The sequence below is a fragment of the Lepus europaeus genome, chromosome 3, assembly GCF_033115175.1.
Source record: "Lepus europaeus isolate LE1 chromosome 3, mLepTim1.pri, whole genome shotgun sequence".
Lineage (NCBI taxonomy): Eukaryota > Metazoa > Chordata > Mammalia > Lagomorpha > Leporidae > Lepus > Lepus europaeus.
Genome location: NC_084829.1, coordinates 797,840 through 811,508, shown reverse-complemented (window position 1 = coordinate 811,508; position 13,669 = coordinate 797,840). Strand labels below are relative to the sequence as shown.

Here is a 13,669-nt window from a genome sequence, read left to right as displayed (position 1 = left end):
ACGGCTGTGTTATTGAGCACCTGTACAAGGGTAGGTGACTGGAATAAAAGCACACGTGTCAGTGTACTCCATGAAGTAGTTGTGAGAGCCTAAATTGAGGTGGAGTGGAGGATAGAAGGAGGAGGGGAGAGGAGCTTAATCTGACAGCTTTGGGCTAAGTTGTAATAGAAAAGAACCACACTGCTCCGCGGGCGACTTCGCATTCTGCTTGCAGATCCAACCAAGAGGTAGCAATTGCCTCTCCACATGGTGGATTCTCCCATCCCAGGGCCTTGCCTCCCTGTGCTGTCGTACATCTCAGCCGTAGCCAATAGGTTCAGTGTAAGCAGTTTACTGTTTTCTCCCCAAGGTTTTATTATAAAATGTTCTATGTATTTACTTGAAAGGCAGAATTAGAGAGGGACACCCAGAGATTTTCCATCCGCTGGTTCACTCCCCAAATGGCTGCTAGCACTGGGCCAGGCCGAAGCCAGGATCCTGGAACTCCATCCAGGTCTCACACGTAGCTAACAGTGATCCAAGGACTTGGACTACCTTCTGCTGCTTTCCCAGGTGCATTAGCAAGGAGCTGGATGGGAAGTTGAAGCATCCAGGACTTGAACCAGGCCTCATATTGGATGCCAGCATTGCAGGCAGAAGCTTAACCCACTGTACCTTAAGCCCAAGACACTCTGCTAGGAAAAGAGTTGCAGATTGGTGCCTCCTCAACTGGTCTTTCAGGTGGCCTCTGGGGGAGGGAGGGATGAAGGCAATAGGGTGTGAGACCAACTGAGATTCAGGGGCTAGAATGCATTCCAGTGTTTATCTGTCTTTTGGGCAATGAGCAAGAATGGCAGAGGCCTACGTCTTTGTTCCATTCCTCTGACTTTTTGAAAACTCAGTGCCCATGTTGTCAGATGCTCTCTGTCATGCCGCTGGTAGTTTAGGAATTTGTCTCGGGGCCAGTCCTTCATTCTGGGAGCATCTCTGACAGCTCCATGGGACCCTTTCATTGCGGAGACCTCTTTGTATGAATTTTTTGTTTTTACTTTGTTCTTAAGGCGAACCTGGAGATGCACTTCTTGCATCCAGCCACACTTCCTCGTTTGTTCATATGTATTTGGTCTAAATCAGTGGGTTACACAAACTACTGGATAAATCCAGCAAGCCAGTGGTGGTCATGAAACCACGTAACGTTTGTTGAGGGCTTGTGAAGAGATAGGCTGTATTCGAACTCTTACATGAATTACATAGGATTGCTCTGTTCTGGGATCCAGCTAACCTCTTTATCAGATTTCCCACACACCCCCCAATTAAAGAACATTCTGTTTCCACATTCTCTGCCTGCAGGTTTGCCTGTGTCACCATTGCTCTGGGGAGTCTGGTGAGATCATCTGGGTTGCTGTCCGGGACAGGAACGGAGCAGTGGTGAAAAGTGACTGAGCAGCGGAACCGCGCAGTCTGGGATATTTGTCCGGATGTCGTCACTGTGCCAGCTCCAAAGAACAGTGGTCGCACGTTGGCTCCTGTGAAAGCAAGGGCAGGTGTTCATGGAATTTCTTCTGGCTTGGTTTTGTTGAACCCTGAACCTTACAGCCCGTTGGCAAATATTGTCACAACCAGACTTGCATCCTGTTGTGTTCTATGTGTACTTGCTGGCAGGGAACTGTGAGATGGAATTAGAGGTTGAAGGTGGAGTTAGTCTGGCCTGCTTCTAGTCCCGGGCTCCCTCACTGTGAAACTGAACCCCTATAATGGAAAAGCAGGGCCCAGCCTCTTGTCTGTCCCCCTTAGCCCAAGGTGTTCTTGCCTGTCCTTTATCAAAAAGAATTCAGACTTGAGAGTGAGCCAGCTGGCCCTACAAGGTTCTAAGCACCGGACTCAAGATGTCATGTGCTTCTCCACCCGCAGCGCACCTTGCTGGCAGTGTTGTCCTGGGGTGGTTTGTGCAGGGGAATTCCAGATCCCAGCAGAAAGCAGCTGCCACCTTCATGTAACCCCCAGGCCGACTGGAGCCCCCCGGCCATCATAGATCACCTAGAGAGCATGACATCACTGACCAAAGGGAGGTCACGAGCTCCACTGACCAACCAGGAACTTGTACATCAGCTGATCACGCACCTCTCAGCCCGATTTCGATCTATAGGAACCTTCACCCTTAGGTCCTCAGGGAGCCCTGGGATCAAGCCATAGTTGCCAGCTCTTGGCTCTGTGCTTTGCAATAAACACCTACCTCCTTCCCCCACCCCAATGCTGCTGATGGGCTTTCTGTGCGTCTGGCAAGCGGACCAGAGTTGGGGGCTGTATAGCAGCACCTCCAGCTAGATTGGGGTGTTGTTTGGCAGCACTGTTGCATCATGCTGACCTGATCCACACCGCTCCAGTCAGAATTTGGCAGGTCCCTCCTGCCCAATCCAGAAACTCTTTCCCCACATTTCTGCCTGGCAGTCACTTCCAGCATCTCCACTCCTGACCCCACGTGGCTGCCTTGTGAACTGTGGTCTCTGCCAAAGATCCTGGCTTCAGCACTTGTAACGTCTGCAGCCGATCGACTCATCGTGGTTCCTGACACGAACGTAGTCACCTGGGGGGTTTTGTGTGCTAGGCCTGCTATTCCTCCCACTTTATGGATGAGGAGAGGTAGAGTCAGCAAGTTCCACAAGGAAACAGAACAGGTGGGCAAAAGGTGGAGGCCCAGGGACCCAGGGGGACAATGAGGAAGCACAGTGGGAGTGGATCCTCCCTGACGGCCTCATGCAAAGCAGCTTCTCACAGGAGAAACCTCAATCTATTGGCCCTTCAGTAGGGTGATGCACAGAAAGCCAGGATGAAAACACACTACTGAGAAAAAGACCCCTTTACAGAGGAGGCGTGGCAGTGCACCCACCCCACCCCCGCAGGGTGGCAGTGCACCCCCCAACCAGGCATGAACAGAACCTTCTGGAGTGCAGCCCTGGGGAGAAGCCACGGGCAGAGCCCAGAGGAGAAAAGTGCAGCACCTCCCTCGGTCTGAAAGACAAAACGACTGATGTCGGGGTGGTACTTACCCAACTCCTTAAGCCTAGGAATGTAAAATACAAACTTTATGAAACAAAATGGTTATTTCAGGAGATGTAGATTTTCTTAAAGAACTATTTGAAAGGCAGAGTTAGAGAGGAGGAGACACACACACACACAGAAGTAACACCTTGACAGTAGGGAGTCCATTTTAGAGCCCCTGAGGCTCCATCTTGAGAAGGCACCCCCACTGCGAGACTCTAGTCTGAAACTATGATAAACCTCAGACAATCACAGTATTCATACAGTAACAGTGCACTGCGTCCCACTTGGCAGAGCATAGAAATCTCCCTAGCAGTTTGCTCAAGCTTAAAACAGATAGGCTACACCTGGATTAATGTCGACTGTACTTTGTCTATTGTCAAGGTTGTAACTGATGTTAGTTTCCCATAGGCCTCAGATCAGCTTGACTCTAGTAACCATGTATCCCCCCATCCTAGCAACTATGTGTTCCCCCTCCCCTCTTGTGGTTTTTGCCTTTGTAAGCCCTGTTGCTTTAAGCTTCAGGGTCAAGAGTTCTTTGGGGCATGAGCCCACTCTTGGCTGCCCTCCACAAAGGATCATCAAGTTCGCACTTGCTCAGGCACAACACACACACACTAAACTTTCATGTGCTGGTTCACTCTCCAAATGGCTGCAAGAGAGGGAGGCTGGGCTAGGCCGAAGCCAGGAGCCAGGAGCTTCTTTTGGGTCTCCCACATGGGTGCAGGGCCCCAAGGACTTGGGCCATCCTCCACTGCTTTCCCAGGCACATTAGCAGGGAGCTGGATCGGAAGTGGAGCAGCCAGGTCTCTAATCGGCACCTGAATGGGATGCCAGCACTGCAGACGGCAGCTTTACTGGCCACACCACAATGTCAGCCCTGACATCACAGAATTCACAGAATGATCTTTGGACCATAACTCTTGCAGTTCAGTCCTGATGCAAAACACCAGACCTCAGCTGGCCCCACCATGGTCAGCGGCTGCAATGCCCCCCCCTCCCCCCCCCCCCAGAACTGCCACCATGCTTCTCAGCAGACGGCTCCAGGTGCACGGGCTCCCTGTGCACCCTGAAGCTCCTTAGCTTGCCAGAATGACCCACAGAGCACGCAAGCTGTGACACCTTGGATTACAGCCTTAGCACTGTCCACTAGACCTCACTACGTTCTGAAACCGAGCCTCACCATTAGTGCAAACCAAAAGCATGGCCCAGAAGAGACAAAGGAAACGAAACGCCATCCTACCTAGAGACAGTTGCCACCTAGGTTACCACTTTGGCCCGCTAAGCTGATAAAGGATGCAAAGTTGCAGAAGAGTACTCGTTCCTGATTGGTTGGTTTTCAAAACTGACCTCAGGGGTTCTTTGGTAAAATTCCACAGAGGGACTTGGGACTTTTTGGAAGCTGGTTGTCTTGGTACTGGTGTTTCCACTCTAAGAAGCACAGACAAATGCCACACTATTGAGCAATAGGGTAGAAAATGCAGTGTATGTATGCACATGTACACAATGTGTTACATATGTGTGTGTACTATATATGCAAATGTATGCATGTTTAAAGTTTCTGAGACTCAAGAAACCTGGAGTATGCCAGAAAATGCGCAGTGAATGACTGTTGCCCTGATTTGCAGATAAAATATCTCTCAGGCAAAAATGTCTCTGACAAGCCCTGAGAAGCATGGGAGACTGTTGCCGTTGATTTCTCAACAATGTTGCAGTGGATTTCTGAGAGGAGCAGCGTGCTGGGGGCAAGAGGTTCGGAGTCACCACACAGACCCCAGGAGTCCGGTGAACGCAGGCTTGAGGCGAGCAGCCCGCAGACTCATTTATTACAGTTGGTACAACAGCTTATATAGCCAAGACCAGCCAATCTGGTCAAGGGGCGGTCTATGCCCCAACCAATCACAGCCTGTTGCCAGGCAGGCTCCATTGCCAGGTGGGTTTCAAAGCCATTCCTGAGTAACTGACACTCGATTGCCAGTGGCCACCTTGGCATGGCCTTCTCATTCCACCACAGGTGACAGTCTGACAAAGTCTGTGGTGAGAACCTTTGGCCTCTATGACACAGTCTTCCCAGGAGCTGCAATGGGTTGCCAACCATCGAGTTCCTTCCGGAGGGCCTGGTCTCAAGATGAGGGAGCTGCAGGGGAAGTTATCTGTGCTTTGGGGAGAACGTGACCAGAGACAGGAGGGCAGAGGGAGGGCCCTCGGGGGTTCTCCTTTAGTTCAAAGCACTGAGGCACGTGGAGCACCACACCTTGGGGTATCATACTCTGAGCCCCAGTAATCGCTTTAGTAATGGTATTGAACTTTAGTAATAGCATTGAAATTTGTAAGAGCACGGAGAGACGGGGTGGGGTAGGGAACTTCATTATTGGTAGAAAAGCAAACAAAAAAATGTGAATAGAGTAAATTAAAAAATGTGAATAAAACGGGTAAATTTATTGCCATGGAGAATTTCTTTTTTCTGAAAATGATTTCAGATACAGACCGTGGAGAAGGAAAACTGTATTTTCCTCCATCCTTCAGAGTCCCTCAAGGGGGCCTCTGTTTCAAAACTCAGACCATCAACAGACATGCAGAGAGGTCTATGCAATAGTGGTTTTCCGTGAACAGGATCGCTCACAAGGAAATGAAGGCTTGAGGAGGTGGCGACACCTGAGAGCCGACACCAGCTCTAAGGAAGAGTGAGTCGTGGGGCGATGCAACAGGACAGAGGTGTGCGCCAAGTCCTGAAGTGTGCACGACAGCCAGGCCTGCTCGCGCCCAAGCCTCTGGGCTCTCCTCAGCTGCTCTCTTCCCTGCGCATACGGAGGGCACCTCTCACGGGAGGTTAAGACCTGCTTCAGGAAAAAAGGCACAGAGGCGCCAAGCGTCTTTCCTGCCCTTCTAAAATTTGGCCCAAACTATTCAGTATGCCACACCCCATATTTCGGGGTAGAATGCCCGAACCCCACGAAGATGGCATACAGAGTCGAAGAAGCCCGTCTCTTAAAGACACTGGGGCTCAGGAAATGAGAGCACGGGGTTGGCATGCTGAGTGCTTGAACGGGAGCTGGGAAGGGCTGGGAAGCGGCTGGACCCTTGTCCCCCACAGGCAGAGCTGTGGACCAGAACGCCTCCTCCCCATGGCCTGTCAGAGCACCCAGAATCCTCTCCCCCTCAAAGACAGCAATAAGACCTGGAGATATCACTCCTTCCCCAAATCCATGTAAGACTTGGCCTTGAAAGTCTCAACCCCACCTGTCTGAATAGATCTGCGACCCTCATCCCACAAAGGCCCCCTCCCCCGTTCTCAGGAAGAAGGAATCCCACACCGGGAGTCAATCCCGACAGACCAGACCCCTGGGTTTTCTTCTTCCCTCGGTTAAGTCAGGCCCTTTTAGTCCCATCACATTTCCACACGGTTGTCGGTGCTTCACCGAAGCTGAGCACAGAAAGTTCCTGTCTTCACTTCGCTAAGCCTCCTGCATCACCTGACTCCCCTTGGTGTATGTTTGTCAGTGTTGCTGTGGCCTTAAGAAGGAAAGGAAAGGACATCTGCCCCTTCAATGTCACTGTCTCCCCAATTCATTAACGAATTTTTTAGTTATATTCAAGGCCCCAAAGGGATTTCCCATCTTCTGCTTAAACTCAAAATAGCTAAACCATCTTTTACTGGAAGGGCAAAAATTGTTCCTAGTAAAGAAATAAAGACAATACTTTATCACTTGGAAAGAAATCAAGATATGGCTGGATGACGAACTTATAACCGAAGACTCAGTCGTCTACAGGAAAGGTAAATCCTGGTGATAACGTACAGACTTTAAACATCGCTAACACCCAGCGACGGGCAACATATAGAAGAAAGTTACTGCCGGCTGACGATATAATGGAACTCGGGAGGAAGATCAACTGTTGATCAAATATCCTAAAATCCCAAAGATGGGGAAGAAATAAATGTGTCCTAAACGTGGAGATGAACGCTGGCGGGACCTGGCCGATGAGCGAACCGCTCCGGACACGGCCGGTGAAAACTGAATTTCGGAAAACTCGCGGTCGGGAGTAAAAGCAGACATTCCGGAAAACGTCGGAGAACGAGAACCCTCGCGGCGAGGTCGGCGGCCCTGTCTGCCCGGCCCGCTCCGGTCGGCCCTGCGACTCTGCACGGCCCCGCCCCTCCGAGCTCCGCGTCCTCTCTCCGGTCCGCCGAGGGCGCACAAAGGCGCGGCGGGGGCCGGCGGCCGGCAGAGCGCGCGGTCTCTCGGGCTCTGCGGACATGTCCGGGCGCGGCAAGGGCGGCAAGGGGCTGGGCAAGGGCGGCGCCAAGCGCCACCGCAAGGTGCTGCGCGACAACATCCAGGGCATCACCAAGCCCGCCATCCGCCGCCTGGCCCGGCGCGGCGGCGTCAAGCGCATCTCGGGGCTCATCTACGAGGAGACCCGCGGCGTGCTCAAGGTCTTCCTGGAGAACGTCATCCGCGACGCCGTCACCTACACGGAGCACGCCAAGCGCAAGACGGTCACGGCCATGGACGTGGTCTACGCGCTCAAGCGCCAGGGGCGCACGCTCTACGGCTTCGGCGGCTGAGCGGCCGCGCCCAGACCCCAAAGGCCCTTCTCAGGGCCGCCACGGCCTCGGCGGAGGAGCTGGCGCGGTCCCGGGCTGGCGGGCGCGGGGTCCGGGCGGAGGTGGGCGGCGCTGGCTCGGGCGGGCGCGGGCTCCGGGCGGAGGTGGGCGGCGCTGGCTCGGGCGGGCGCGGGGTCCGGGGCGGCGCTGGCCCGGCTCTGCAGGGAGGGGTGGGCGCGGGTGCAGGCGGGCGGGCGCGGGGCCCGGGCGGAGGTGGGCGGCGCTGGTCCGGGCGGGCGGTGGGCGCGGTGTCCGGTCTGTCCTGCACTTCCGTCCCCGCTGTGCAGCGCCGGCCCGCGGGCGTCCTTTTGGGAACTTCCACTTCGTCTCCACGGTACAGTCCAGGGCTCGGTCGGGCTGGGATTCACGGTGTGGCCAGGCAGCCGCACCACGACGGTGAGAAACCGCTTGACGTCCTCTTGGGTGGGAAGACCAGAAAGTCGTATCCTAGGCGCTCAGAGAGCTTAGTATCTGGCCATTGCGGCGCTTCTAAAGGGGCGTCCTAGCGAGTGCTTCGTCCCTTCGGCAGTCCGACCTCCATCGGGAGAGAAGCTGGGTTACTCCACACGCCATACACACTCGCACTACACATACATACATGAGTGTACACACCGTACATGCGTGTGCCACACATACATGCACCATACATTTACCGAGCGCTGCGTCCCCAGTGTTCAGGGGCGTCGCAGGAAGGGTCCTGTCCGGAAGTACTTATTTTTTGTTACACAACACAAAGTTAGTTTCAGAAGTTGTGTTGTGCCCTCCTCTTCCTTGGCCCAGTTACCGGACGTGGGGTTTCCTGGAGTGGCCTTGGCAGGAACCTGCCCTACCAGTGGCTCTGCTGGTTCTGGGCAGCACTGGCCATGTCACCACTGGCCTGCACGTCCTGGAGATGTCAGCAGGCTCGGTTCACACCATCGAACCCGAGTGACTTCCACTTGCATATTTCAGTTGAGGGCTCGCTCCCGAACCGCGGGCAGACACGTTACTCTGCTTTCTTCACATGGGTGTTCCCGATAAACACCGTAAGCCGAACACGCCCAGAATAGAACGCCTGTCCTCTCGCTCCTCATTGCACAGCTACACCGCTGAGCTGACAACACTTCATGCCACCTTCGTCACTTCCACACTGTGACAGCTGGTAATGCAGGGGTCCGATGCCCGGCCAGCGCACCAGTGTTACCAGCTGAGCCCCGGGAACTGACTCTATCAGCGACCAAGTATAAGACAGGTGAATGCAACGAAAAGGCAATTTTTAGCAAGAGTGTTATGGAAAGGAGCAGAGGAAGCTCCAGGGAAGCTACCTGCGAGGGGCTTCTTCCTCAGGAAAAAGCCGTTGCACGGAAGTGACCTGGGGGTCTATACCCGCTGGAAAGTTCGTACGAGGTCCTTTAGCAGTGTTTCTTGTGTGATGAGCTCGTCCCAGTCCTCCCACTCGGTTGTGGCTTACGGGGCAGGGAGAAAGTCCTGTCCTGGGCCTGTAGGGGGCGCAGTGTCCTCACCACATTCCCGACCCCGCTCCCAGCCGGCTCCAGCCGCCTGGCCCTTCTGCGTGGCCTTAGCGCCCGGCCTGCTTTTCTCCGGACGGACGCACCGCCAGAATTCTTTAGGGCGCTTTGACCGTCACACTGGCTCCCTAGCTCGGGCGGGCGGTTTCCCAGCTGGACTGAGAACACCTCCCACGGTGCCGGAGGGGTCTCCCTACCTTTTTACCATTCCCGCTCTGACTCCTGGCTGCTTCAGCCTCATTGACGATTCCCCTGCTACCCCTCTTGTAGCCCCCTGTCCTGGGAGAAGTCATCTTGAGGCCCCAGTATTCACTACCCGGCAGACCCTCCCACAGCAACCAAAGATCCAGATCCAGTGAACATGGTAGACACTCCGTGCCTGAGTGCCCGGGTGTGTGTTCTCCCTCTTCACCCAGTTGCACCTTCCTGGTGGTGTGTTCGCTGAGAGGCAGCAGGTAATGGGTTCAATCACTCACCCATGTGGGAGGCAGGGATGAGTCCCGGGCTCCTGGCTTTGAGTAGGCCCAGCCTTGGCTGTTTGCAGGCATCTGGGGAGTGAACCAGTGTGTGTGTGGGGGGGGGGGGGGGGGGCTGTTTCTTCAAAAATTTACTCATGTGCATGGAAGGCAAAATATATGCCAGGTCTTACGGACTAAAGAGATCTGGCTTCCCAAACTCCGGCAGATGTCTGAATCCCAAAGGCTTATGTGAATTACAGACTACAGCTAATGGCTGATGGAGTAGGCTGGGTGTTTGATCCAATTATGGTGTCTGAAGGTGGGGCCTTTGGGAAGTGGACTGGATTAGGCTGGGAGGGACGAGCCCTGTGTTCTGACCATGATATGAGAGTCCGTGGCGGGCAGCAGACCGTGGGCTGTCTCTGCTTCCTGCCGCACCATCTGGTCATTTTTCTGTGCCTGCTCTCCTGCTGCCAGCTTCCACCAGATGGCAAATAAAGGAGACATCAATTTTGAACTTGAATCACCAAACTGTACACCAAAGTGTTTTTTCAAAAAGCCCATCTTCAGTGTTTTAGCAAACACACTGGGAAGCATGGCTGATAAACCAACTTCAATACATTGTGAGGCTGGGGGGAGGGGTTGGGTCAGTTAACACTCAGGATGAAGATGCAAGCAGGTGCCCCACAGTATCTGGGGCCATGGAACAAACTTCACATGCTTTACCTTCCGCATGACCACAGCCACCTTCTTCACTGATGGCTTGGTTCTGAGACCAGAGTCCAGGTTTGGGCACGGAGGCCCACAGATGGGCCAGTGAAAAACATCTATTCCAGTGATGTGGAGAAAAATATGTGTGTTCACCCCATTGCTCCCCTAAACTTCCCATGTAGCCAATGGCCTTTGTTTCTTGGGCAAAGGACACACGGGGGCTGCATGAGTATCGCCAGTGCATTACTGGAACTGGTATCCCAAGTGCATTTAGCATCTCACATTTTGTGTTCAGTACCATCTAAATGGCTCTTCGTGAATATCTCTTGTAACTTTATTCTGTTCTTTATATATATAAATACACGTACCCTGTGGATGATATTTAAAAACCTGATGCGTTTTTATCACATTTCTCTGTAAGAAGTAAATAATCTCTCTCACATAACACAAGAAACATTTATTCTGTGGCCAGGTTAACTTGCCACTTGTGACACCAACACCCTGGCTGCTCCGTTTCCAATCTGATTTCCTGCTCTGGGCTTCAGACTGGCCAGACCTGGCTTTTGTGGTCACTGGAGGAGTGCTGGATCACTCCCCCCTCCTCTCTCTGTCAATCTGGCTTTCAAATCAATTAAAAATAAACCAAGACTAACAAAAAATTACTTCATTCTCAGTTAGTGTCAATGATAATATTGTGAAAGATAAAGGTTTGCCTGATTAAAAAAAAAAAGATTTATTTATTTATTTATTTATTTATTTGAAAGAATTACAGAGAGGCAGAGGCAGAGAGAAATGTCTTCCATCCACTGGTTCACTCCCCAGATGGCCACAATGGCCAGAGCTGTGCCTGTCCAAAGGAGTTTCTTCCCATGTGGGAGACCAGGACTTGGGCCATCTTCCACTGCCTTCCCAGGCCATAGCAGAGAGCTGGAGCAGGAGTGGAGCAGCCAGGAATCAAACCAGAGTTCATATGGGATGCTGGCATTGCAGGCATCGGCTTCACCTGCTATGCCACAATGCCCGTCCCAAAACTGAGATTTTTATACAATCAAAACAGCAAGCATATATAGAAAAGTCTGGAAGATATAAAAGTTATGAAACAAAACCCGAGAGAAAGAAAAATAAGGAAAAAAAAAAATCCCATCTCCACTCCCTTGAGGGACTTTGTCAGTTAGGGGATAAGATAATGAATATGGGGGCACTGGTGGCACTGGCATCCCATATGGGTGCCAGTTCCAGTCCTAGCTGCTCCACTTCCGATGCGGCTTCCTGCTGATTGACTAGAAAAGCAGTAGAAGGTGGCCCAAATGCTTGGGGCCCTGGACTCACGTGGGAGACCCAGAAGATCCTGGCTCCTGGCTTCTGATCAGCCCGGCTCTGGCCGTTGCGTCCATTTGGGGAATGAACCAGCAAATGGAACAGTTTGTCCCTTTCAAATAAGTAAATAAATTTTTTAAAAAATTAGCAAGGGATTTCAGTATTAGGCACTTTTATATTTGTCCAATATCTGTGCAGAGAAACTAGTTCGAAGAACGCTGGAATGTTTAAACACTTTCTTAAATCTGCCACTTTAGAGGTTCTAAAGGCTTTAGTTGCAATTACCAGCTTAAATCACTGTGGCAAAATGTCTAGTTTTGATCTCCATTTAAATAGCAACTGTTACTTATTTACCAGATTAGGTCATTTCAGATGTCATCAGATTAAGTCCTTTATCCTACAAGTGTGGAGCAAGGGCCGGCCTTGTGGCACAGCAGGCCTAGACTGCACACACCAGCATTCAACATCGAGTGCTGGCTCAGTCCGGGGTGCTGTGCGTAACTCAGGCCCCTGCGAACGCGCCTGGGAAAGCAGGGGAAGCTGACCAAGTGCTTGGCCCCTGCACCCACGTGGGAGACCAGAAGAACCCTGTCATTGCATCGGCTCAGCTACGGCCGTCGTGGCCGTGGGGAGTGAGCAGGGGACAACAGCCAGTTCTCCTGTCTGCAACACCCAGCACTGTGGGTCTCCGTGCTTTATCTTCAAGTACTCAACAGTGCTCAGTCCTCCCGTGGACGCCGTGGTGGCTCTGAAAAGAGCCTTTGGTGCAGGCGCAGGCCGGCCGCGCTTGCTCACTTGCCCTTGGCCTTGTGGTGGCTCTCGGTCTTCTTGGGCAGCAGCACGGCCTGGATGTTGGGCAGCACGCCGCCCTGCGCGATGGTGACCTTGCCCAGCAGCTTGTTGAGCTCCTCGTCGTTGCGGATGGCCAGCTGCAGGTGGCGCGGGATGATGCGCGTCTTCTTGTTGTCGCGCGCCGCGTTGCCCGCCAGCTCCAGGATCTCGGCCGTCAGGTACTCGAGCACGGCCGCCAGGTACACGGGCGCGCCGGCGCCCACGCGCTCCGCGTAGTTGCCCTTGCGCAGCAGCCGGTGCACGCGGCCCACGGGGAACTGCAGCCCGGCCCGCGACGAGCGCGTCTTGGCCTTGGCGCGCGCCTTGCCGCCCTGCTTGCCGCGTCCAGACATGCTGAGATGTGAAATCGAGCCTTAGCAACGTGATCAAGTGGAGGCGCAAGCAGCTAATTATAGCCTGCCGTGGTTTCCTGAAGTAGCCTATGCCGGTGGCCGGATACAAACTGCAGCCAATCAGAAAGCAGCAGTAAAGCCAAGCCCGCTTCTAATTTCCATAAAGCGCAGCGAGTTCAAAGGCCATCGTCCCGGAGGCGGGAGACGCAAAGGGAACCAATGAGAGCTCAGGATCAAAACTAGCCTATCAGAGAGAAAGACACTGAGTGAGCCAGTGAAAATCCGAATCGCTGCTACGCCTCATTTGCATTCGCACCAAACAAATAGCCAGGGTGCGTGCGTTAGCCCACACTCCGTTTCTTCGCGCTAGAAGACTCAGGGGTTTCCATCATGCCCGAGCCCGCAAAGTCGGCGCCGGCCCCGAAGAAGGGCTCCAAGAAGGCCGTGACCAAGGCGCAGAAGAAGGACGGCAAGAAGCGCAAGCGCAGCCGCAAGGAGAGCTACTCGGTGTACGTGTACAAGGTGCTCAAGCAGGTGCACCCCGACACCGGCATCTCGTCCAAGGCCATGGGCATCATGAACTCGTTCGTCAACGACATCTTCGAGCGCATCGCCGGCGAGGCGTCGCGCCTGGCGCACTACAACAAGCGCTCGACCATCACGTCGCGCGAGATCCAGACGGCCGTGCGCCTGCTGCTGCCCGGCGAGCTGGCCAAGCACGCCGTGTCCGAGGGCACCAAGGCCGTCACCAAGTACACCAGCTCCAAGTAGGCTCATCACGGATTCCTGCGGACCCAAAGGCTCTTTTCAGAGCCACCCACGGTTTCGCGAGAGAACTGACACTGTCCGCACTCTAGGGTGTTCCCA

General features: G+C 53.5%; 3 protein-coding genes across 3 annotated transcripts; 2 read left to right on the top strand and 1 right to left on the bottom strand.

The window, feature by feature from the left end:
* The first annotated feature begins 7,270 nt into the window (after positions 1-7,270).
* On the top strand, positions 7,271-7,585 carry LOC133756712 (histone H4). Its single transcript, XM_062187304.1, has one exon. The coding sequence runs from the start codon at positions 7,274-7,276 to the stop codon at positions 7,583-7,585; it is 312 nt and encodes a 103-aa protein (XP_062043288.1). The 5' UTR covers positions 7,271-7,273.
* A 4,211-nt stretch (positions 7,586-11,796) lies between these two features.
* Positions 11,797-12,802, bottom strand: LOC133756711 (histone H2A type 1). Its single transcript, XM_062187303.1, has one exon. The coding sequence runs from the start codon at positions 12,800-12,802 to the stop codon at positions 12,410-12,412; it is 393 nt and encodes a 130-aa protein (XP_062043287.1). The 3' UTR covers positions 11,797-12,409.
* A 365-nt stretch (positions 12,803-13,167) lies between these two features.
* Positions 13,168-13,643, top strand: LOC133756710 (histone H2B type 1-C/E/F/G/I). Its single transcript, XM_062187302.1, has one exon. The coding sequence runs from the start codon at positions 13,193-13,195 to the stop codon at positions 13,571-13,573; it is 381 nt and encodes a 126-aa protein (XP_062043286.1). The 5' UTR covers positions 13,168-13,192; the 3' UTR covers positions 13,574-13,643.
* The last annotated feature ends 26 nt before the right edge of the window (positions 13,644-13,669 follow it).